This window comes from Epinephelus lanceolatus, chromosome 6, assembly GCF_041903045.1.
Source record: "Epinephelus lanceolatus isolate andai-2023 chromosome 6, ASM4190304v1, whole genome shotgun sequence".
In the NCBI taxonomy this organism is placed as follows: Eukaryota; Metazoa; Chordata; class Actinopteri; order Perciformes; family Serranidae; genus Epinephelus; species Epinephelus lanceolatus.
In genome coordinates, this window is record NC_135739.1 from 5,403,232 (window position 1) to 5,427,348 (window position 24,117).

General features: G+C 43.2%; 1 protein-coding gene across 1 annotated transcript; it reads right to left on the reverse strand.

Moving 5' to 3' along the window:
- Positions 1–2,302: 2,302 nt before the first annotated feature.
- pdgfra (platelet-derived growth factor receptor, alpha polypeptide) lies at positions 2,303–23,684 on the reverse strand. The gene is made up of 29 exons (XM_033621075.2): positions 23,470–23,684; positions 21,134–21,207; positions 20,760–21,050; positions 19,308–19,568; positions 18,760–18,899; positions 17,683–17,845; positions 15,793–15,985; positions 14,331–14,446; positions 13,949–14,245; positions 13,597–13,863; positions 13,316–13,446; positions 13,014–13,182; positions 12,717–12,906; positions 12,473–12,588; positions 12,204–12,330; positions 11,896–12,092; positions 11,212–11,306; positions 10,684–10,816; positions 10,261–10,365; positions 8,557–8,667; positions 7,995–8,148; positions 7,172–7,323; positions 6,745–6,860; positions 6,022–6,144; positions 5,806–5,917; positions 5,614–5,713; positions 5,294–5,399; positions 4,287–4,522; positions 2,303–4,192 (listed from the first exon to the last, which is right to left on the reverse strand). The coding sequence occupies exons 2-29, from the start codon at positions 21,189–21,191 to the stop codon at positions 4,045–4,047; spliced, it is 4,407 nt and encodes a 1,468-aa protein (XP_033476966.1). The 5' UTR covers positions 21,192–21,207; positions 23,470–23,684; the 3' UTR covers positions 2,303–4,044.
- Between the last annotated feature and the right edge of the window lie 433 nt (positions 23,685–24,117).

A 24,117-nucleotide genomic window follows, 5' to 3' on the forward strand; every position in this document is an offset into this window, starting at 1 on the left:
TTCTCTGGGATTTTCACATGCTCAAACATAATCTCAAACTTCCACCACAGAAACCACCACTGAGGCAGCAACACTGGGAAAACTGAGCAACATGTTTAATGACTTAATGACTGTTTGCTGTCTGTTGGCAGAGCAGCTGGCAGCCTGGGAGTGACAGCATTGCCCTCTAGTGGCTGTCTGTCAGATTGCATTTGTGATAGTGGGGCTTTATTGTATGTAATCAAAGAATATTGATATTTATTAAATATAATATCGCCACTTATTACACTTAATAATAATAATAATATAATTTAACTGCAATAGGTTCCTCAAAATATCCATTATATTTACATGTATATGTAATTATTATTATTTGTATTTTATACACCTAGTGATACAAACAGAAAAAATAAACCAAAAAAAAAAATCTATTTATTATTAGTGTGATTGTTTATGCACATAATATATTAGTAGTTTGCCTGCATGGAAAGCGACTAAGTACATTTACTAAAGTATTGTACTTAACTTACTTCCAAGTCTGAAATACTTGGAATATTGTGACTCAGGGCATGTTAAAGATGTCCATGAGTTATTAGCAGTGCTGGACCTGGCACATTTGGCACATTAGGCACATTTTGGCACATTAGGCAAGTTTCTCCCAAACAACTGAACCTCCACCATTGCTTTTTAATGTTCTCTTAATGTAGTGCTCTCCACATACACTTCACTCTACCATTTTACTTAATTTATTTTATTTTTAAAGATATTTTTTGGAGGCTTTATTGCCTTTATGCAGAGGGACAGCTATATCGTGAGGGGGGGATAGAGATGGGGGGAATGATATGCAGCAGAGGGATGTGGGTAGGAATTGAACCCATGGCCAATGTGGCAGAGACGCAGCCTTTCTACATGGGGTACCTTCTCTACCAAGTGAGCTAGTTGGCACCTTATGTTTGATGTTTCTTCATGTTAAAATAAATAGGACATTTTGGGAAGGAATTTGGTTTGCTATGAGAAACCATATAGATATTAGTGGGCTTCATTTAGATGTAACTATCAAGGCCCAGAGATGAGAGGGTGTCCAAACAACTCTTTCCAAGAGCTGTGGATTCTCTCCTCAAACATAAACACACACTATTCTCATAAAAACACACATACACTTACCTGACGAACAGTACAAGTGCAATATCTGTGCATTATTTAATCTGTGTATTATTTATTTATTACCTTAAACTATTTATGTCCTTTTTTATGCTGATTTTTGGTGCTGCAAACGAATGACAATAAATATCTATCTATCAAATGGTAACCTCTGGGCCTGAAAAATGATACCAATGCAGAAGTGCCAGAAACTGCTTGAGTCTGGCTCCAAAAGCAAGTCAATCCATTGACATCTATGTTAAACTGCACAGGGGGTGAATTCTTATTTAACTCATCTGTTTAAATTTCATTAAGGCTTAAAGTTACACATGTTTAAGGGCAAGGCTGCTCAAGTGTCTGCACAGTGTAGCTGTAATCTGTGAGTCAGATCCCCCTACTCTTGTCCAAATATGGTCACTTCTGGCTCCAAAAAACAAGAATGCTACTCCATTATTTAAAACAGTCTATGTAACAAATGCAAAGATTGGAAAAAACAGTCTAGGTAATGAATGCAGCTTTGATTTTTCCTCCTTTTTGCTTCAATTATCTCACGTGTTCTGACCTTGCAGATTAACCTGGAGACCCTCTGGGGAGACTGATCCCAATGTTGGACCACTGGACTAAACTACAAACTATATATACAGTAATTATAGCTCTGCCTCAAGCAGCTACAACAGCAAAATTTTGTTCACACATTGTTGCATCACTATAAATAATAATGTCATATATAATAATACAATCACAGGGAACATTTTACTTTTACAGGGATTTATGCTTGTAATGGAGTATTTTTACACGTATGCATTTGTATTCTTATCTAGTATTAATGATCTGTGTATTTCCTCCACTAGTTCTTTGTGTGTGTCAGTGCCTGTGTGTGTGATAATGCCCACATGTGCAGAGGGCATTTCCTTTTCCAGTCTTGTATTATTCATACTGATTTTACTTATCAATATGTTATGTTGGCAAATACATAAAATGAGTCTCAATATTCTTGTCCAGGAATGCTGCATCGTCTATTGCATCTAATACCCCCGTGGACAAAAAAAGTACATTACAATTCTTTATTTGGCCATTTTTCCCTCTCAATACACATGCACCTCATAAATCCTTTTCTATTACTAATGTTATTTCTCTTTGGTTGTGTAATCCTTTAAAACCCCAGAGAGCAGGAGAACATGTCTTTTTTTTTTTTACATTATAAATCATTTATTGAAATATAAATCATCTGAATGTACACGATGTAACATAATGAAACATAGTATTAAATCATCATATTGGGTGTGATTACCTATAATTACAGATACTGTACCGTCGACACATCGCTCACCTGCGGCACAAACATTCACATCCACACAGCTTTAAAACATCTAAAGCCAAAGCAAGACCTTTCTGTCGTACTTTTTTTTTCTCTTTTCTTTTCTTCTGCAACATCCAAAACAAAATGGAGGACAAAAAGAGGAAAGTGCAACAACTGATTGCAGATTATATCACAGTCAACAGGAAGAGGCAGAGGCAGTGGCACAGCTGGTACAGTAGCTGGAAGATACGGAGGATTACAAAGAGTCTACACATAACTGATGTATAACATCAGATCGACATGAATCTCTAGTCCATCTAGTGTCTTCGTATAACTAGAACCTGCTACTAAACATCAGGACAGCAGATAAAATATGAGACTGGAAGACATACATTTAAATGTTCTTTTTTCAAATACTGACCTGATGAACTGGGTTTTATTTTCATCCCTTTATGTTCCTGTTTTTGACGTAAATTACTATCCATATCATATATTAAAATGTGAATATATCTAGTCAGCAAATATTGTCAAAGACCATGCTGCCCACTATGATGGCAAATGTTTTTATGTGAGTCCAATTGAGGGAAATTATATTTCCTTTGTTGTCGTGTATTGGCTCCAGCAGGGCGAGTGAGGGTGCAGAAGCTTAATATGTTCTTACATGAAATACTGTTATCCCAATAAGTCTCTCTTAAAAAACAACTCTCGAGCTATTTACAATACAATCATGCTTCATTTTGTTTTTCAAAGCCCATATGATTCATATGACTGATGTCGTCAGGGATGACATTTGAGAACATTATGTTGCATTCGGGCGAAAGGTGACAGTTGAGGCACTGCAACTCAAAAGCTCTATTCTCATAACCATTCAAACATCTATGGTCCACATCGACTTGATATTCACAAATAACACGTTTACATAATGATGACGTAAAAAAATAAACTTGAATTACCCCACTTATTCCGCCATTGAAAACACTATATGGTCATAAACAAAACACAGTCCAGATTTTGTGCTTTCAGATCTGAGTACTGCGACTGATTGTGCCAGCATCAGGTGCTTCTCTTGCAGCAGGTGAGTGTGAAGTGAGTTTACCTGCCAACGCTGTTGCTAGTATTGGACTCATTTAGTTTAGTGCATCTGTAGTGGTTAAATATATATCATGTGAATGACATCCTGTAGTGTTCATTTAGAGTTGCTGACCAACATGGTGAATTCGTCCCTTCTTGCTTATATTGCTGTTTAAAGAATGCCCGATGGAATAAAGCTCTGCAGATTAAAAAGACAATCTTTTTCTATCTAGACAGGTCCGACACAGGCTCGGTGGTTCTTTGATTCCTTGATGTCAGGTTTTCATTAATGCTCTCTCACTCCTCCAGCCCAACAGGGGGCAGTGTCCAGGGAGAAGGACAGGGTGTACCGTACTGTCACCACAGACGCATCCAGACAGTGAAGTGGTTTTGTTCTGTCTTGTGATCGGCAGGTCAAGGAGGAGGAATGGAGGAAGAATTGAGGGTCGACAGCCAGAGTCTTTGGTTGATTTACAAGTTTTTTTTCCCTCTAGTTTCCTGTCTCCTTACACCCCCTTTTCCTCACTGCTTCTGCTCTACAAGCTTGGTAGTTGTCACAGGAAGCTGTCCTCCCCCAGGTCGCTACAGTCCAGACACATCTCGTCCAGCAGCGTGATGTCCTCCAGAGTCTCACCCTCGCGCTTAGCAAAGGTGGAGCTGCTGGAGCCCGTCTCAATGGCGCTCTCCTCAGATGTCTGAGAGCTGTGGGGGACACAAAAAACACAGGTTAGTGTCATCTGTGGTGCACCATAGAGACAACATAGAGTAGAGGAGGTAAACTTTTGGTTCCATTTACCCGTGTCTGTTCCTCTTTCCATATTCTTCATCAGATATAGGGTCCAAGTCGGGGAGGGGAATGATATAGCCGCTGTCAGAGCTCAGCCGCTGCTCGTCGAAGCCGCTTTCCCTGTCCTTCAGCTTGCCCTGGTTTTTGTAGGTGATGCCAATGTAGGCGTCGTCGTTTTCCATGCACACCCGAGTCACAGCGGGGTGGTCGCTTTTCAGGAACTCGTGGTTCACCCTCTCATAGTGCTGCACAAAATACACGGATACATTAGAATTAAACGCTTAATTTAATACAGTGTAGCGTACAAGTGTGAGCACAGAATTAATAAAGCTCTACAAAGCAACAGGAGAGCTGTAGTACGAGTGTGATCGCTGGTTGTGTTGCCAGCTGGATGGTGCGACCCAAACTGAAAATCACACATCCCATCCAAGCCCAAGGTGCTAAAACAAGAACTGGCTCTTGTTTTAGCCAGTTCCTCCTCTGCCCTACAGCCATTAAAGCTCTGTGAAGGAGGCAGAGGTAGAGCTGTTTTGATGTGCCATGTGCGGTGTGGAGTTTAATGGGGTAATTAAGGTTGGGTGGTGGAGGCGAGAACTGAGGCTGCGTCATTACACAGTCTGAGGCCAGCCGCTCTGACATCCAGCTGCTGCTGTTGCGCTCTAATCACTTGTAGGTTTTGGTTTCACAGAAACACAGTGAGCCCACAGTAACACTCCTAATGCGCTCTCTTAGGAAGCGGAAGGGGTTTTAAATGAACAGCCTGCTACTTTTAAGAGTGTATTTAAATTATTTTCAACCTGTACTTTGCTTTGCAACACTGTTAAAAACAAAAGTATGAACGAGGAAACTTTGACTTCTAAAAAAAGGCAAACAACAGCCAGAAAATGCCAAAAGAGCGAGAAGAGCAGAATGTGCAGGTCCAAACATGGGGTCAAGAATGAGAGGTTGTAAACTAGAAAGCAGGTGTTAAGACTCCAAAGAGGTCTGAGGACGTGAGAGGTCACAAGGAGACTCACCCTCTTGTAGCTGGAGGGAAGCAAAGACGATACAGTTTCACTCAGACCCATGAAAGAAGGCCTCTTCTCCGGCTCGCTGTTCCAGCACTTCATCATCATCTCATACCTGAAAAAAGCAAAAAACAGGCGATGTTACCACAGAGAACAGTACGACTTGTCCTGTGCTTTGTAATTTTGCCATGACTCATGTCAGCCACTGTATATCACAGTTCAGAAACAAACTGTTCTGAGTTTACAGCCCAGCGCATTCCTCGTCTGAGAGGATGTTAGGTAATGTAATGTGCAGCAACAGTACAGTCATCATGGGAATTATCACGTACACGTCAGAGGGTGCATGCTCTGGTTTGGACATCCTGTATCCACTCTTGATCTTGTTGTAGAAGCTCGAATCCACCACCATCCCCGGGTATGGGGTGCCACCTTCAGACCAAAACAGATTCTCATGAGTTAATCATCCAACAACTCCAGTCTCGAGGATTTCAATTCTCTAATAGATGTTCGCAGAGGCTCACCTAGGGAGAAGATCTCCCAGAGGAGGATGCCATAGGACCAAACATCACTGAGAGTGGTGTACATGTTGTCAAAAATACTCTCTGGCGCCATCCACTTCACTGGCAGGAAAGTCTGTGTTATGATGGAAAGAGGAAACGTTCAGTCACACTTGCAAAGCCATCATGGAAAACAATATTAAAGCCATGTTTTAGGCACAGTGATGCGCAGAGACTTACACTCCCTTTGGAGACATAGTTGTTGTCATGCATGATGTCTCGGGCCAGTCCGAAGTCACAGATCTTCACTATCTTGCCTTGAGAGAGGAGGACGTTCCTGGCGGCGAGGTCCCGATGTACACACTGCAAAAAGAGCATAAGCAAAGGTGTTTAGCAGCTTATTGCATCATACACTTATTGTTGTCACTCCTCAGTTCCACCCGTTCCCAACACATTTTGCTCCCACAGCTATCTATTTCTGTATGTATTTCATTTCAGCCGAGTTCATTTTTAATGACGTTTCATATTGCTTTATAAAGCATGGTCTTTGTGTAAACATGCCAGTTGGAGGGATGTCTGTGACCACTGGATATTTAGGGATAATAACTATGAAGCTGAATGAATAGCTTCTGGCTGCAGCGTGTCCCTGCCCGGTAATTCTAGCCCTGGTTGTGCGGCTACTATATTCAGCCCCTGGCCTCCCTCCTGAGTGGGCTCAGCAGCCTCCGCGGGACTGCTTATCACACAACTGCTGATTTCCTCAGTTCCCTTTGGCCAGCACTGCTGTCACCATATAGGACACAGTGCAAAATCCACAACCAGTGGGAAGCAGGGGAATGTGAGGCTGCAGGACTTATATGCGGTATGCAAACCTCAGCTGTACAAATGCGTATTAAAAAAAAAAAGTATAAAAATAAGTTTCGTCCATTTTTCCACATTTTCGTCACTGTGGACATAACTTACATTTTTGGAAGCTAGAAACTCCATGCCTTTGGCCACCTGATAGGTAAAACTGAGCAGATCAGTGGTGCTGAGGCCCTCGTTCATGTCATCTGACAGCAGCTCATCCATCTCGCCCTCTGGTTTAGAAAACACACACAGAAAACACCATGAGTATATGTTCAACATGTATTGTAAATATAGTACTGGCTGCTCAAACCTGGCTTTTACTAATGGCAGGGAGAAACTGGGCATTATTATGCGTGTGCTACAATTATCCTCTCCATGTAATTACAGGGCTGTACCAGTCCTAAATTCTGACAAGGGTGTACCCCTCAACCAACACTGACTCAAACACAGCACTGAGGCCAAGCGAGTCCACACCAATAACTCAGAGTGGAGAGAATGGAAAGCAGGACAGAGAGAAGAGGACGGGATTGTATGTGTGTACCTTTCTGAGAGGGTGGGTGGTCATAGTTAGACCTCTGGATGTCCGAGTACTTGGAGGCATTGCTCATCTCCAGCATGGGGACATATTGAGTGTTGTCGGCCTGCTTCATGTCCATGTAGTCTCCTTTGCTCTCGAAGGACAGGATCACATAACTGTGTGGAAAGAGGAAACTGTTAGCGACGAGGCGAGGACAGGTTGTGGGAATAATGAGCCATATACAGTGATAATACATTATGTTATACATCTTTTTCAGTCCCCGTTTGTGTGTACGTCAATGTGCCCTTAAATCCTCTCCCTCCCTCCGGCTGGGGTTAGAGGAAGATGTGGTTGAGCCTAACATGGTAGCCAGGATTAAATCATGTTATGGTCAATTCGAGGTGTGGTCACTGTGAGTCATCCATCAACACAGATGAGCCTTGGAGGGAGGGAGAGAGAGGGCTGCTGTTTCACCATGAACGTCTGGGTTGGACAGAATTAACAGGTACCTCCAATACAATGAAATTAGGTTGAAAGCCGAAACCACTTCAGACTGCGATTTGATTAGGCGAAGACGCCAGACAATCTCCTCAACCATGGAGAAAATGGCGATAGAGTTACTGATTAGGGAAAGGGGAGAATGTGAGTGTGTGTGAGGCAATTGTGCAAATTGTTGGGCTGTAATATTTGGGAGTGGCAAAGGGGAATTGATGTAAAACGTGTAGTTAAGTGTATGTTTTTGTCCATTTTATAACATTTTCCAAACACAGTAAGTGTCTGAAATACAGAGATTATTCAAGATAAAAAAATGTAAATGTATGCAAGCTTAGAAACACATATTGAATACCTCCTGCTGCTCTCATCTGCAGGGTTGATTCCAAAGATATCCAGCTCTTTTTTACTCTTCTCCAGGTTCAGGCTGAGGAAGTTCTCCCTGTTCTTGTGCAGGTAGTTGACCAGGTCCCCGTAGAAGCAGTACTCAGTGATTATGTAGATAGGGCCTGGACAGAACAGATAAAGTCGTGCATCAGCGTCAGTCTGCAGGCTAATCTTATCAGAGGCTCATAAAGGCTAAAAGCACAGTCACAAGGGCAAGCCTCCACTTTCCCATAAAAAGCCTATTAAAATACCACACCCACCAAGAGCTGAGACGGGGCTGTCAATCTTTTTTGGCTGTTAGAGCTGTAAATGTGCACAAATGCCAAATCTGAGTGAGTGTGTGTGGATGTGCGTGCAGGTTTTTGGCAGCATGAACGTAGGCTTTATTGTGTGTCTCTTTGTAAAGTGGTGACAAAATTGCAAGGGAGAGGCAACAATGGTTACAACCAAACTGTTATTATACAGTATGTGTTTCCCTATGAAGGAGTGTGTGTGTCTTTATGTTTGCAGTTTGTGTGTGTATCAATCACCTGATTTGGTGCAGGCTCCCAGGAGGTTAACAATGTTGAGATGCGGTCCAAGATGAGTCATGATCTTCAGTTCAGACATCAGGGCCTGTTTCTCACTGGAGCGTGCTGTAGCTGAAAGAAGGTGCAGAAACCATGACTATCATTGTGCGTAAACAAACCATCAAACAAGTCAAAATATAATGCATTGAGCCAAGACCTCTTTCATATGATTAACTAACTGATTGCTTTATCTTGTTGTAAAAAAAAGTGTATTTATTATCCTGAAGATTCTTCACTATTTTCCTTTCTACCACCTCTTCCGCTTCTCTGCCTCTACAGGTACAAAGTTCTGCACCAGTTGAATAAAATCAGCATGTGAGTTGTTGTTACACATACATCTGTCTGTGTTTTCAGTAACATTTTAAATGGTTTAGCAGGCCTAATATTTTGTGCCACTGATTAAATTTATTGCAGTGTTTTACAGACATTGATTTATGGCACCTCCTGTCTACACCGCCATTTAGCAATTTGGCACCATTAAAGGTATGCCGAATATGCTATTACCAATTCCCATTTGCAATGCACTCATGGATGTACAGACGACTATCACTGGATTACTTTGATACTTAACAGAAGTTAAAAATGTTTGAATTCTCAGGCACATCTGGAGTTATGAGAAATATCTTTTTTCTTTGATTTCTTTGTGTTTATTCGCATATCTGAGAGACACTGAGAGATCCTTGTAAAGTGTCAGTCACACTGAATCTTACGCCGAGTGCACAACCTATTTTTCCTGTTTCAATGGAGCGTCTCCCCAACGCATTCCCCACCCCCAGAACAACACCGTGAGGTTCCGTTGTTGGCGGACCTGGCCAGATGCGAGCGGGTAGCTAGCGTGCTGTTGGCGAGAGCTGTTAGCGAAGTCATCCAGCAGAAGTGCTAGCAATATCTTCCTGCAAAGATCTCTCATGTTGACTGTCACTGTACCAACTGAACTGAGACGAGTTGAGTAGTGTACTATTGAAAGAGCTGATATTTAGGCGCGAAATAGGCTATGGAAATGAGTGCAAAATTCGAAAATATAGATTAATTATCAACCGCATAGAAATCAACCTATGGTCAACAATCACTTTTAATAGTGGAAACAAAGCTTATGCTTATTTTTCTTTTGCATAAGTAAATGAAATATTGTTTGTTTACTGCAATTGCAATTTATTTCCTACTTCCAGCACCGTAACGTTCCATTTCTCCCATGTTGTCAACACCCGAGTAGGAAAAATCCAGCACCTCCATGGTCCGATGGTCAACGGAACCGCTGCCGTGCTGTGCGCTAGTCTGTTACTATCCGTCATTTTCACCTCCATTGGAATGAATGACTTCCGGTCATCGTCAATCCGTCGATGTGTTAGGTTGTGCACCTAGCTTTAAAGTCTGTGTATCCCGTTTGTGAGTTCAGATTTGACTGTGTTTTGACTCCAACAATGGGTGCCATTTTGGCACAAATTGCCACAGTTCGGCACCAAGGGATTAAAAGTTCCCTAATTGCCATGTCACTGTTACAGCCTCCACTGTATATGAGTTGCAGTAGTAACAACAGGTGCCCTCACCTGACCAATCCCCGTAACTCGTGAGCTTCATTGATATACAGAATCATATCAGATGACTAAAAGCAGCATGGCTTGAATTTCTTGTAATTGTAATCCAATTTTAATTTCTTCAACTCACGTTTCAGCATCTTCACTGCCACCTTCATGACAGGTTGGGAGCGGCTGAGTCCGTAGGCGGTGCCCTCTACAACCTTTCCAAAGGCTCCAGAGCCCAGGATACGGCCTGAGGAAAAACACAGATCAATTATCAACAAAGAAAAACAACAACCTGCACAAACACAGCCATACAAACTCATGCATGCACTTTGGATGCTTCTGCTTTCTCATCTGTGACTCTTCCAGTGGCTGCATGTCTCCTTGATCACTGAGGCAAACCGAAGCCCAGCCAGCAAACCCCTTCTGCCCAAGCCTGATAAGCTTATGACAGCTTCACTTCAAAGACTGAGTGAGACATCCTGGCCGGAACATCCCTGCAGGGAGGCTGCAGAGCCACCGGGACAAGACTGCAGCTTAAGCACATCGAAAATCACAATCAGCTCACCGAGCACAAGTCTGTCACGGGGAAACTCCCATCTGGAGTCGTAGGGAAGCTGCATGGGATCCACATAGATGTACTCATGGCCATCTGGGCTCACAGACTCTATGACCCTCCAGCGGATCTCGTACCGTGGTTTCTGGAAGACAAAACACATATAAGAGCTTATTAAATAACCTTTGCGATACTTGGCCTTTGGGACCGTTTCAACATTCTCAGATGTTTTTAACAGCAATTTTCTAGCCTTGCAAAGTCTGCCCACAAATTTTGTTTTATTTATTAGCTCAGGAGACTTTAGAAGCAAGCATTTAGAAGCCTTTTGGTGGATACCCAAAAACAACTGATATTAACATTTACATTGAAATCACTGCAGTCTTAATCTGAAAACATGAATCAGGAAATCCAGGCTTCATTTTGCAAGGTGGCTAATTTGCTCCAAAAAACACATTTTCCAAATACATAAACAAGTGGGAGAGTAGCAGAATAGATGAGAGTGAATATGTGAGAATGAATGCAGAATGGTGGCAACAGTACCTGCTTCCAGATAACAACCAAGACAATGAGTGAGATGATGACAATGACCAGGAGCACCAGCACAGCAGCAGCTACAGTCAGCTCTGGGTGAGGGCCTGTTCAGGAGGAGAGCCAGCCATTGCACAAGTTAGATGGAGAGCGCATTGATCACATGGATGCAACATGTGTCTGTTGTAATGACAAAATGAAATGCTTGCAAGGAAATGCATTCTGTGCGCGCATAGCAAATGTCATCTATCAGGCATAAGAAAGCATTAAATCCATAGGATGCTCAGATTACTGGGACCAAAAGGTATGCTGGGAAGATAACACGGAAGTGGGGGTGGGGGAGGGGTCCAAGCACTTAGGCTGCGGGGGAGTAGGGGTAGGGCATGAGGGGGGTTTAAAGCTCATCTGGAAATACCAAATGGCCTAACGATCTCTTGCTTCCCAGAATTAGCTGTCAGAATGAGAGCCCCTTCCTCATGGCTAAAGCGCAGCCCCCTATCAGCTGTCTCGCCACAAACTCATCATCTGACAGCTGCTGTAACACTGACAGCGCTAACCCAGCCCCGAACACAGTCACTCACAAAGCCTGTCACACTCTGAGTGTCAGAAATGGAAGCAACTTAAGAGGAAACAAGCTGGAAACAACAACATCAAATGTCAGACTGAAAGCTGTTTAAAGAGGTTCTTTGTTCTTACCATTGGACACCAGTTTGACCTCCCTGCTGACGGTGGCCATTTCGTTCTTGGCCAGGCAGCGCACTGCCAGTGTGCTTTCCAGATGCCCAAACATGACTTGGCTTTCCAAGTTACTATCCTCGTCAATGTGCGAGTCCATTGTGATCTCCGTGGAGTTGGCGGGGAGGAGTACCCAGGAAGACGAGTCATTGGCACAACTTAATGTGAACAAAGGGAAAAGACAGTTAGCAATTAAAGTGTGCAGTCTGCATGTATGTGGATTGAGAAGTCTGGAAGCATCTCTGTTGGCTGTTGAGATGAAAACTTACTGTTTGATGTTCTTGCAGACGAACCACTCCACTATCGGAGTGGGCTGCCCTCTTGTAATGCAGACCACAGACTGGCCTGTGGCCGAACCATGGTGGATGTCCATCAGGTCCACAATGACTGCAGGCACTGTAACATAGTCCAACAGAGCAGGGTAAGCAAAGTGTGTGTAAAAACGTGAGGAAAAGACAGACTGTAACTGGGTGCTAAACGTTCAGGAAAGCAAGGAAATAAAAGATAATGAAAGGCGTGTGGCATTCCTTTCTCTGACCTTTCACCTCCAGGATTAATCCAACATCACGTCTTTGGTCTCCATTCTCCACTCGCATGGTGTAGTTCCCGCTGTCCTCCTCCTTTGCTCGGATCAGGGTAAGAACACTCATGTACCTAAACAGAGCAACAAATCCAGAAACTGCTATAAACACACAGTCATTGAATGTAATGACAGGCCTGGATAATGTGTGGGAAGGTCAGCTTTGAGCTTGTCATTAGTTGACTCTGTATGGGAGTCTCACCTGGTCTCGGTGAGCTGCCGGAGGCTGGTGGAGATCTCTGCTGTCACATCGCTGAGTGGGATGCCATCTTTGAGCCAAGTGACATGAGCACTGGGGAAGGATTCAATTTCAGCCCTGAACTCGCGGACCTCATCCAGCTCTGCTGATTCATATTCTCCGAACTCTGGCCACACGGACATAAACTCACTTGCTGTTGAAAAAGAGGAGAGGCCGACAGACAGTCAGCAATTATTCATCGCCACCGGGAAGAGATTATTTGTGAAATAATGCCAAGTTAACAAAATACATCCTTCATACCAAAAACTTCGATAGCTAGCTGCTTTGTTTGATGCTCTTCGCTAATAATGTCAGTGATGGAGCAAGAGTAGATGCCGCTGTCTTTGGTTGAGGCCTGTGGAATTGTGAGGGTGTAGAGGATCTCCCGATCCCGCTTGTTGTCATGCACTGTTTTAAAAGCACGATTACTCTGTTGAACGAAAAAAAAAAAAATCAGAGGCTTTGATTTTCAAACCACTGTGCAATGGGACTATTGGCAGACTGACACATAAACACACAAGCCGTTTGTTTCTCGTGCGCCATAAGATGATGTGTGTCCTCACCAGTTTGCCAGGGTATTTCCAGTGGTCTTCCAGTATCTCAGATCCCCGAGCCACACAGTAGACTGTGATGGTGTCTCCTACCAGCAGAGCAGTCCGTTTGGCCTTCAGCTCCACCTGCAGCGCACCGCCACCTGAGATACAACAATTGACAGGGTCAAAATGTGCAAGGACACGGATCCATCAAAGGAAACACGGAGCTGACTGATTAGACTTGAAAGGTAAACACACATTACACACAATTGCTGGCACAGATATATGCATTCAAAAATGTGAACATGCACCTGTCCAGCCGTGGACGATGTATTCTCCGCTGTAGTGCTCCACTCCATTTATAAGGGCTATACAGATATAGGTTCCAGCAGGGAATACCCCCAAAGCACCCCTCTTGCTGTCATAAACATTAGGCACAGGCTGCTGGGTGTCGACGTTAATCAGGGTCACGTTAGCACTGGGATCAGACACTCGACACTGGATCTCCATCTCCTTTTGGCCGGACAGGACATGGTTGCCAAAAAACAGCGGCGAAGGCAGAAAGGGAACATCTGCATCTGAGGTGGAGTAATATAAGTTTCACAGACCAGATAATCAACAAGTCAAATCATAAAAACACACAAGCTCAGAGCTGCTGTGTACCTGGCACATAGATATAGATGCTGCTGCCCTCCGTATCATTGATAGTATTGTTGCTGTAGAGGCATGTGTAGTAGCCGGTGTGCATTGCAGTGGCTTCTTCCACAATGACAGTGGTGACAAACAAGCCACTGTTGTCCTCCAGTGATTGCTCGTGCACATCGAGCGGAGTGTCCCAGACTAGCTTTGCCTCTCCCCGACAGGTCAAGGTGAAAGGAGTGTGGAGAGGCACCACCATCTCCTCTACCTGAGGCAGCAGTTGAGGGGCTGAGGATGGTGGGAACATCATTGCGGTAGGGGCTGAAAGAAAGACATGACCAACACTCAGTCACAGATCACAAATCCCCTATCTATCTCTATATTGTATCTGTCGCGTCTATCTTACCTTTCACTTTGATGGTAAAAGAGAAGTGAGCAGTGCTAGAGCCACTGAGGGCTGTGATGGTATAGTTCCCGTTGTGTTTCACCAGAGGCTGCCGTAGTGTCAGAATGCTTTGATACCTGTGAGAAGACAATTAACAAATATTTTTGGCATCTAAAGGGATTGTTGAGTATTTGGGAAATATCTGCTTTGTTGCAGAGTTAGATGGGAGGACTGATGCACTTCAAACTTGTGCGTTAAATGTGAAGCTGGAGCCAGCAGGTGGCTAGCTTAACTTTGCATAAAGACAGGAAACAGGGGGGAAACAGCTAGCCTGGCTCTGTCTGAAGGTAACAAACCCACCTACCAGCACCTCTTCATCTCACTGATGCCATCATTTTGACCATTATTTGACAGAGGACAGTGTAGAAACTGGGAGAGAGGGGTGTGACATGCGACAAAGGTCCCAAGACTGGAATTTGTGGTGTTGTGATTACATGTAATGCATTTTAACCACTAAGCTACCAATGCACTCCCAGTTTGAAAGTTTTAAAATGACAGGTTATGGTTTTACAGGGGGTTATGTGCCGGACTATTCCTCCAGGAAGGTACTGCACCCTGCCAAAAAGAAGTCCATCACATACCTGCCTGTAAAATGCCAAATTGTCTTTTTAAAGGAATGCTTCACTCCCCAAACGACCACTTGTATATCAATTACTCACCCGGTGTTACGTTGAATTTGTGAGGAAATCTTTGTTTTTCTTGCATGCCAGTGATAAATGAAGCATCCAGGAAGTTTCGGATTCACCAAAGTCACACAATAACACAAACAAACTAACTGATCAAGGCAGTGGTGGACCAGCAGCTCCTGTGTTCAGCCAGGTAAAATGACTATTTCTGTCAATGGAGTCTGGCCTTGAAGAGAGCATAGGTAAGTTTAACTCTCCGTTTAGTTCCCAGTTGAAAAGGGCTGTCTGTTTGGGAAGCACTGAGCATACAACTGGATAAGTGAGATTTGAACTATACCAGACGAGTTTTAGTGAGAGTTTGTAAACGAATATTTCTATATAGTTTTGCTGCTGTTAAATGCAGGCCCCTCCTTTTTTGGATTCTTTGATCAACGTAGAGGCATAAGACGAAGTTTCCTTCACAAACTCAATGTAACACATGGTGAGTAACTGATATACAAATAGTCTTTTCCGTTTACACTTTTGTTTTTGTACAAATTCAACAAACAAGATGTAGCACGTAAATCAGTAAGCTGGCAGACTGACTTTGTTACCTTTGCACAGAGCCAGGCTAGCCGTTTACAGTCTTTATTCCAAGCTAACCATCTCCTGGCTACAGCTTCATATTTACGATCCAGAGAGGGTTATCCTCTCCCCCAGCTCTTGGCAGGAAAGCAAATAATTGTATTTCCTTAAACATCAAACTATTTTATTTATTTATTTATTCTACTGACATATTAACACATATTTATTCTCACCGATTCCCTCCAAGGTGGCTAGTTTTGGTGAAGATGTAGTAGGTCTGTGGCATGGCTTTGCCGTCCTTCAGCCACGTCACTTTGGGGGCCGGGTAGGCATCAATGAGGATCATAAACTCTGTCTCCTTTAGCAGGCTGACAAACTCCGTAGCTAGAATCCCGCTGTGGTCCAGTGCCACAAAGGAATTGTCGTCTGAGGTGAGAGACAGAAAATAAGACAGGAATAAGCAGGGGATCATCGAGGATGAAAATGGATAAAGAAATGGATCCAGTGTGTAAAAACAGCAGGACAGCAGAGCGAGAATTGAGATGAATGCAGAGTGACAGAGAGGTGAAATGAAGGTCTGACACACATCTGCTGGAGCCATCCCATAAAACACAGTAGCTGATGTTGAAAGCAGAGGTGAAGCTTTACAGTCGAATGGCACTTAATGACTTCCACACACCACCGAAAGCACCTTGTGCACATACATGAAACCTCAAATTTAACTGAATGATGATGAGAATATTTGGATGAAGTATGTGTAAGCTGGTGGTGTGAGCGCTTATTCACATTATTACAGTCCTGCTGAAGACTCATTAAAGGTATCCATCCAGACAGAGATGGGCAAAAGTACATCAAAATGTGTTTTGATACAAAATACAAAATACTCCTCAAATAAATGTATCAAAATGAAATACATGTATTTTGTATTTTCAAATACAGAAAATACTTTTTTTCTTTTTCTTTTTAGCAGCGACCCGCAGCTCTATAGGTCACTCTGTCGGTTGGTTGGTTGGTCGGTTGGTCGGTCGGTCGGTCCACAAAGCTTTTCGTGAATAACTCAATAAGTCCTTGACCTAAAAATGCTCAAAATGTACATGCTGCAATTAGAGACCACATGTAACTATGCCAGAAAGAGCAACTGTGATTCATCCATTAATGGCGTGATAGTAGCAAATCTGGTCGCAGCTGTTGCAAATTTGCGCTTGTTGTCTCACAGTTTGTGAGAGTATTCAGGTTTGGGCTATAGGATATACACAAAGCTCTGATGAACCCCACAAAAAGGCAGAACAGTCACAGAACTAACTAAGCGTAACTAAGAAAAGCCATTAACAGACAACAACTTGATTATGTATATATATATATACTGTATTTATATTTATTAACCAGACTTAACAGCCCATAAACTTTTTTTGTATCAAGAAATAAAATATTCACAGACACTGTGATAATAACATATGAATAGCATTAGGCCTATGTGTACTATAAAAGTCAGACAAATAAAAGCATCAAGCTCTGCACAGAAAAATGAATAAAAATAAATGGTTAATGAATACAAAAGTGAACAGGTAGGCTAACTTAACAACAGGAGAGTAGCCTTTTCATTTCTCTCTTTTGTTGGCCAGTGGGATGGTAGTAGGGTTAGGCTGTTTTGGTTCTTTTCTTTTTGCTTGCTGTCTAACTTGGAGCCTTTGGAGCCCTGCATTCAACTTTTTTCAAATGAAATAGAGAAAAAAAAAGCTAGGGACATGCAGACTACCCTAAAATATTATTTACTGATTCAGATTTAGATTGAGACAACTTTATTGATCCCACATGAGGCAATTAATTTGTAGCATACTCATCCCAAGCATCAACCACAACAACATACAATTTCCTGTTATGCACAGTCCAGTAAAACAGACCACTAGGTCACTGAAGGGCCCAACTTTAAAAAAATGATTCGTGGAGAAAGTATTTTGAGTATTTTAAATACAAAATGACTCCACTCAAAAGTATTTTGTTACAAATTACATTTGCTTTATATCAGCCTTGTCAAATACAAATTACAAAATGTATTTGAAGTATGTATTTCAAATACAAGTAATAGAAATACTGCCCATCCCTGCATCCAGACAAAGTCTTACCGAAGACAGTGACGGCCACGCTGCTGACTCTGACCTCTCCGCTGATTTCATGGGTGATGGAGCACTCATAGGTGCCGCTGTCCTGAGTGGTGGCTTGTGGGATACTGAGGGTGTACATGACCCGGTCAGGGAAAGTCTGTTTCATCTGAACTGCATCCACAGCCTATAGGAACAGAAGAACAATATGGGTTTGAGATCAGACTCACCGGAATAAAGAGAAAATCTTGGTAATAAGATATTTGGATTGTTTAACTGTGTTTTTTTTCCATCTTACAGGTATGATGCATGCGAGTCAGTTCATCGTGCTGCTGAGGGCTAATGGTTAAAACACTTGCTCGGCCGCAGAAGATAAATCAGGATCACAGAGCCTTTTAAAAGTCTGTAATTGCAACTGAGACCAAAACCAGGAGTCATGACTTCAGCGTTCCTACCCTTACTGTCTCTGGAAAACGGCTTAGAGGAACCCCATGCAGCAAAACACACAACGTGCTGCATAGATTAAGAATCTGAATATAAATATAAACAAACATAAACTGCACAAGAAACTCTTTGGGATCCTTTCAGCTAGCACTTCAAAAACATTAAACGTTAAGTTAGCTGTCATGTGCAGACAGCATCTGTCCTACATGGCATGAGGTCGCCAGGGTCAAAAGATTTACTATCGTTTTTTTCTACCTCTTTTGAACTGCCTGCTTGCCTCAAGCCATTTGTCCTGAACTTCCCGTCAGCGTCTTGCACATGGGGTTAACTGCAGCAGGAGCTCTTTGGCTGGCATCCTCATAATGAAGACACAACATTCTGTTGCTGCTTTCCTAACATACTTTGTAACCACTAAGGGCCGTCCTCAGAGCTATATTCCACTTGCTGCTGCTACAGTGGGTTTAGATCCAAAACCATTATTTGCTAATTTAAGGCTCAGTGCTGCTGGGTAGGAAATGACATGGAAATATGACAAGGGGTTGAAGGAAATAGGGCCAGAAGGCTGAGCAGTTAATGCTGATTATGGATGAAGCCATACAGTAGAGAAAATTGAAATAAAAACACGAAGACACAGAAAAGAAAAGGGCTGGATCTTACCTGTTTTTTAGGATGGAGCCACTGCTGCTGAAAGCCCAGTCCAGCAGGAGCGACACACGTGATGTTAAAAGGCTGCCCCGCTCTCAGCACCTCCCCACTGGCCTTTACTTCCACGTTGAAATCCTCCATCTCCGCAGGGGCTAGAAAGACCACCAGAGAGCACACATCAGCACCGTCATCACGCAGGTCCCAAGATAGCGACATCTTAATTACCATGAGCTCATTTATCACAGAGTGGTGGCTTACTAGGTCGCCATTACTCACTCACACTCACACATAGAGTGAAAACAGACGTGTTAAGTCATCTCCCCCTGTGATAATGACATAATGTCATTGCTCTCATGCAGTGAGATCACCCTGCAACGCTTGCATGGTAAACACACTTGGGGAGTGAATGCAGCTGTGCAGTTTTCTAATCTTTATCCCAATAAAAGAATTTTGAAAAGTCACATAATAACGAATTGACTCATCTAAGTTGTTCATTTTAAAAAGAGAATGCATGTTAATCAGATCCAGATATATTCAGTGATGTTTGACTTTTGACTTACTTTGGCTCTCCACAGTATAAACGGCACTTCTGACAGTCTGGCCGTTCACAGTGGTTTCACACTGGTACTTCCCGGGCGAGAGGCTCCCAAAGAAACCCATCTTGGTGTCGTAATAGGCGGACATCTCCTGTCCACTGGGGACACTCCTCAGGATGACGTGAGAGTTAGGGTCAGACACACGGCAGGGGATGGGGACCCCAACAGTGTCCATGGGGACCACCAGGTTTTCAGGGGTCTCGGGGACAAAAGGAACCTGGGGATCTAGGTGTTCAAGCAGAGGATATAAGTCACACTGTGTAATGGGGTATGGTTGATTGAAAAGAACTCTTGTGATACACTGTTCTTCTTTTTCATACTTTCTTTCACAGTTGCTAAGTGTTTAAATGACCATGTATTTACAGTTTTACCCGACATTTCTTTAAAACAAGACCGTAACTTTTTAAAGACGCAGACTAAGACATTAATCTTTATAAGTTGAAAAGTTGAATTCTTAAGAGATAAAACACCCTTTCTTAATACGCTCGGGCTCATGGGTGTATTATGAGACAATGGGCCCCTGGGCACACATATGCAAAGGGCCCCACCACCTCTCCTACTTAGGAGCAAGCCAGACAGACTGTGGTGGTTTTGCATCTCTCTCTTTTTGTTGGTTTGTGTCTCTTTGTGGTCATTCTGTGTCATCTCCAGGTCAGTACCTTTTACTTTGACATTTCACATTTTGCTAGTGAAGTTCAGGAGTCCCCCTCTGACACTTCAAGGCCTGTGTCCAGTAGGCCCGTTCAGTAATCTATCCATGCTCGGGTTTTGCTGCTATAGACTTGGTGTGGTATGACCAGTGTATGGTGGCAATGCTAGCACAGATAATGCTCGGTCCATAGGCACAGGGGACACGTCCAGCTCAATGCTTTGAACATGTGAATGTGCCAACCTCAATAAAAACATGAAAGTAGCAGAGGACTTATGTTTTGATAAAATTAAAGACACTTACACCATAAGTTAATCTAGAAAGCGCACAAAGTGGTGCATAATCATTCACCAGAATGCAGGAAATTAAGTGTTTGATGTTAAAGTTTTTCTGGCAGAGGATCCCCAATCCCCTGCTTCTGAAAAACGCAACGGCTAAGTTTCACTGTGCCTGGTGTTTTGCTGCTCCGTCTGTGCCCAGAGTTCGCTCTGCATTACGAGAGTGTGGAGCAATGAATAACCAAACGGTATATATCGTCCAACGGCACATCTAATGAACCGTCCAGCTCCAAAAATGTGGCCCCCTCAATGTTGAAATGAAACCTACGCCCCTGGCCTGGTAACTAACATGACTCAGCTAGTTCCTCTGATTTCTCTACTCATGCTACTATTAGTATTTACCACCATCCCAATAATTGTGCCTTTTGGTCAGTTATCTAGTCGCACTTTAAACCATGACTGTTAACACAAAAAAAAAAGCACATTCACCTGGGACGAACACATATATTCCCGCCTCATTGTCTTCTTCCGGTTCAGCCCCCAGGTCATCCTCCTGGGTTTCATAGGTGCACATGTAGTAACCGGTGTTTTCCACAGTTGCATTGTCAATAAAAAGTGTCGCCGTGAGGTATCCTGGATAAACGTAGGCGTTTTTCGGCAAAGGTTCAACCCAGACCACGTTTCTTTTAGCGGTGCAGCTGATGTTGAATATGGAGTTTGGCTGCAGGATGAAGTCTTCTTCGTTGGACACAATGGTAGGTGGAGACAGTCCGGAAGTAACTGAAAGATAGTTTTGAAAACATTAACGAAACTGTCAACAAAGAGAAAAAACATTAATATTACGCACACCACTCTGTGTTTACCTGAAACCAGCACCACCAGGATGCCCCCAAAGACGACATACACCTTTACCCCATCCATGACTGGATGTTCTGATCTGTAAACACAGGAAAGCAGGTTTGGATTATTGGGTCCTTGTTGATAAGATATGATCCCCTACTACTGTGTCCACATTCCAAAGATAACATTTCAGTTTAATCAATAAATCTGGCGACTTCTTAAAGCTCAGCCTATGCGCGCTCCTGCTCCGGTAATGTGCTCTTGCTATAATAAACCCACAAAGATTTATAGAGGGCTCATTCTGGGGGGACTTGGCCGCAGCTCTTGTGGTCTCCCACATCATTTCAGCGCTGAAAAAAAGTCGCAATCTAAAATTTATCACAGGATCATGTGGATTATTTTTTGTTGAATGGGGTGAAGGTGACACGTCTGTTAATTCCAGTGCGTTAGAAGATGGATGGCGGACGGGATGGAGAGGAGAGACAGGGCGCTCCAGTGGCTGCAGCGCTGCGCTCCGAGAGAACATGAGGGCTGTCGGTAGAGGGCGACACAGTCCACCTTTTGGCACCAAAGCTCCTTGAATCATCGGTTCCAAATTTGCCCAGTTGCCTTTCTGGAGTTTTTCTTTTTGTCTCATTGAGGAAAATGTCCCCTTTTCCTTTATTTGACTTAAAACTGTTATTTCCAGGCCTAAAACACACATCTAAAGTGCATTTTTCTTGTTTAATCCAACCGTATTTTAAAAGAAATGTCTACTGGGGTCATAATTAAGACATTCACAGATTTAGTGCAGACTTCTCATCTCATCTCACAGATCCTGTCAAGTTTGGTTTTGTCACCAGCGCACATTCCCCAGGTCTGTCTTTCTGTCTCTCTGCCTGTCTGTCTGATGTTGGATCAGGGTTTTCATTAGGGGCCACACAACTTGAGAGGCGCTCACTGGAAGAAAACGCTTCTTAAGGTTTTCATTTCCAAAAATGTATAGCTGTTCTTACTAAAACCATTTAACTTTTGTCCTTTCTTTTAAACGTTTAGGAGCCACTGTCGATATTCTATATCTCCCATGGACAGTGTCCCCAACAATAAAACATTTGGCCCTTGCATAGCTTCCTGTGGCTGTCCGCTCTGTCTCATCCGAAACGGCCTAAATTATCCATGGGTAACCTGGGTTTCTGTAACTCTATAATTAGCGGGCCCACTCCGCACAAAAGTACATATTCGCGTGGGAATCAGCTGACAAAAAGTCTAATCCGTTTTGACGTGTTTGTGCACACGCCTTGTCTAAAACAATTTCAATAAGGGATTTTTTTTTTGCCTTGGCTTTGGCGAGAATCCTCTACGCGTAAATCTCACTAAGCCTGGAGTGCCAGTCAGACTGCTCGCATGTCCTGCTCGTCTTTTATTCCCCCGCTCACACCAAGCGACTCGACAAATGTGGCAGATAGCAAATGTATCGCTGGATACATTTAAGCAACAGCTGATAAGGCTCGTCTCAACTTTCTGCGCTCCACGGACGGTGCCATGGTTCAGTTCAATCCCGCGGCCAAAGTTTGATTTCCATGGAAACGATTTTGAGAAGCGAATATTTCTTTAAAGAAGTGCAACACGCATGAAAAAAGTCCTGAAAATCTCCTTGTCTACCTATTTAGGCAGTTTTGACCACAAGCAGTATTCCTATGCAAAATCCCATGGCGACACAGCAGGGTATGTGTTGCTTAATGAAGAATGCGTCGTGGCTCCAAAACACTCATTTCTTCTTTCCCCCCTCTCTTGAATCCACTCGGCTGCAGCTCTGAAGCCTCACTTGGACTCATTCCAGTGCCTCCAGTGCCGATTTTTCCATTTTAATTCCTCACATTCCAGGGCCAAACGAGAAAACAATGTGATGTACAATTTCCAATGTGTTTCCCATTACATGCCAGGCAGCATCCCACAATGGTGCCTTCAGTCTTCGAGGTGACACCTCCAGCTGTGAGGCCGAAACCGAGCGCTTTTATCCAGCGGAGTCAGCGACATCTCCCTGCTCGGCGTCCAGGGGTGAGACCATATGGTGCACGGGGAACACAAATCTAATCTAAAGGAATAAAATGCGTTGCCTAGTGCAGAAGTTGGGTACAACTTGCAGGGCAGCAGAGCATTCTTTTATTGGTGAATAAAACTTTTAAAAGAAACTTTTCCAGAACGTAAAATAATTGAATAAACTAATTAAGTCTGCAATTAAACTAATGTAAGAATAGAGCATTATTCTATCTTGAATCCCTCACGATTTATTCGATAAAAAAACACCCTAAACTTTTTTTTTGAAGACTGAAGAAAAATGTTTCAATCATCTTTTGGTTCCCAGCAATCTTTCAGTTACCTTTTAGTAATCCCCTCTTTATATTCCTTTCGTGTAAGTATATCCACAGTGAATTGGTCGCTCCAAAAGGCGCAGTAAGGGTCCTTTGCAGCGGCTGTAATCCTCAGAGATCCTGCGCTGTGAGAGCATATGTGCGACCCTCTGTCCGCATCCGCGACCGTCCTCACAACTGCGCTTCAGCTAAGCGACCTGTAACTGATTCAATGTTACAGTCCTCCCTCCCTCCCCTCAGACAAAAAAAGTAATCATCTGGCTCAAAGTAAATAACTCTCAGGAAATGACACCCCCCTCTCCTGCCTTCGTGCGCTCCTTCTCTCTTCAGAGTAAAAGTCCGTTTGGGGGACGGTTGCAGACGAATATCCCCGGCGAAATAAAGGGAGGAATGGCGTTTTCATGGGGTTTTATGTGGTAACGAGAACTTTTGGAGGACAGAAAAAAGGTCTGATGTGTTTTTGAGGAATTTATGTTGCATTTGATTTTGTTTCCCTGTCTTCATTTTGCAAATGCTCTTGGTTTGCGTGTGCAGTTGTTGGAAGTTTATCTTAGCAGGCGTCATCACAAGATTATTTTACAGAACTGCATTTTTAAACTTCTTGTCTGCGTTATGAATGGCAGCTCAGTAAATAGACGCAGCTCTTGTGCATCAGT

Coding starts and splice junctions, on each gene's coding strand:
- pdgfra (XM_033621075.2), bottom strand. CDS start 21,191: ATGGATGGGGTAAAGGTGTATGTCGTCTTTGGGGGCATCCTGGTGGTG. Junction 7,324..7,994: donor GCAGATGAGAGCAGCAGGAG/GTATTCAATATG, acceptor CTTTCCACACAG/TTATGTGATCCTGTCCTTCG. Junction 6,861..7,171: donor CCACCCACCCTCTCAGAAAG/GTACACACATAC, acceptor TTTCTAAACCAG/AGGGCGAGATGGATGAGCTG.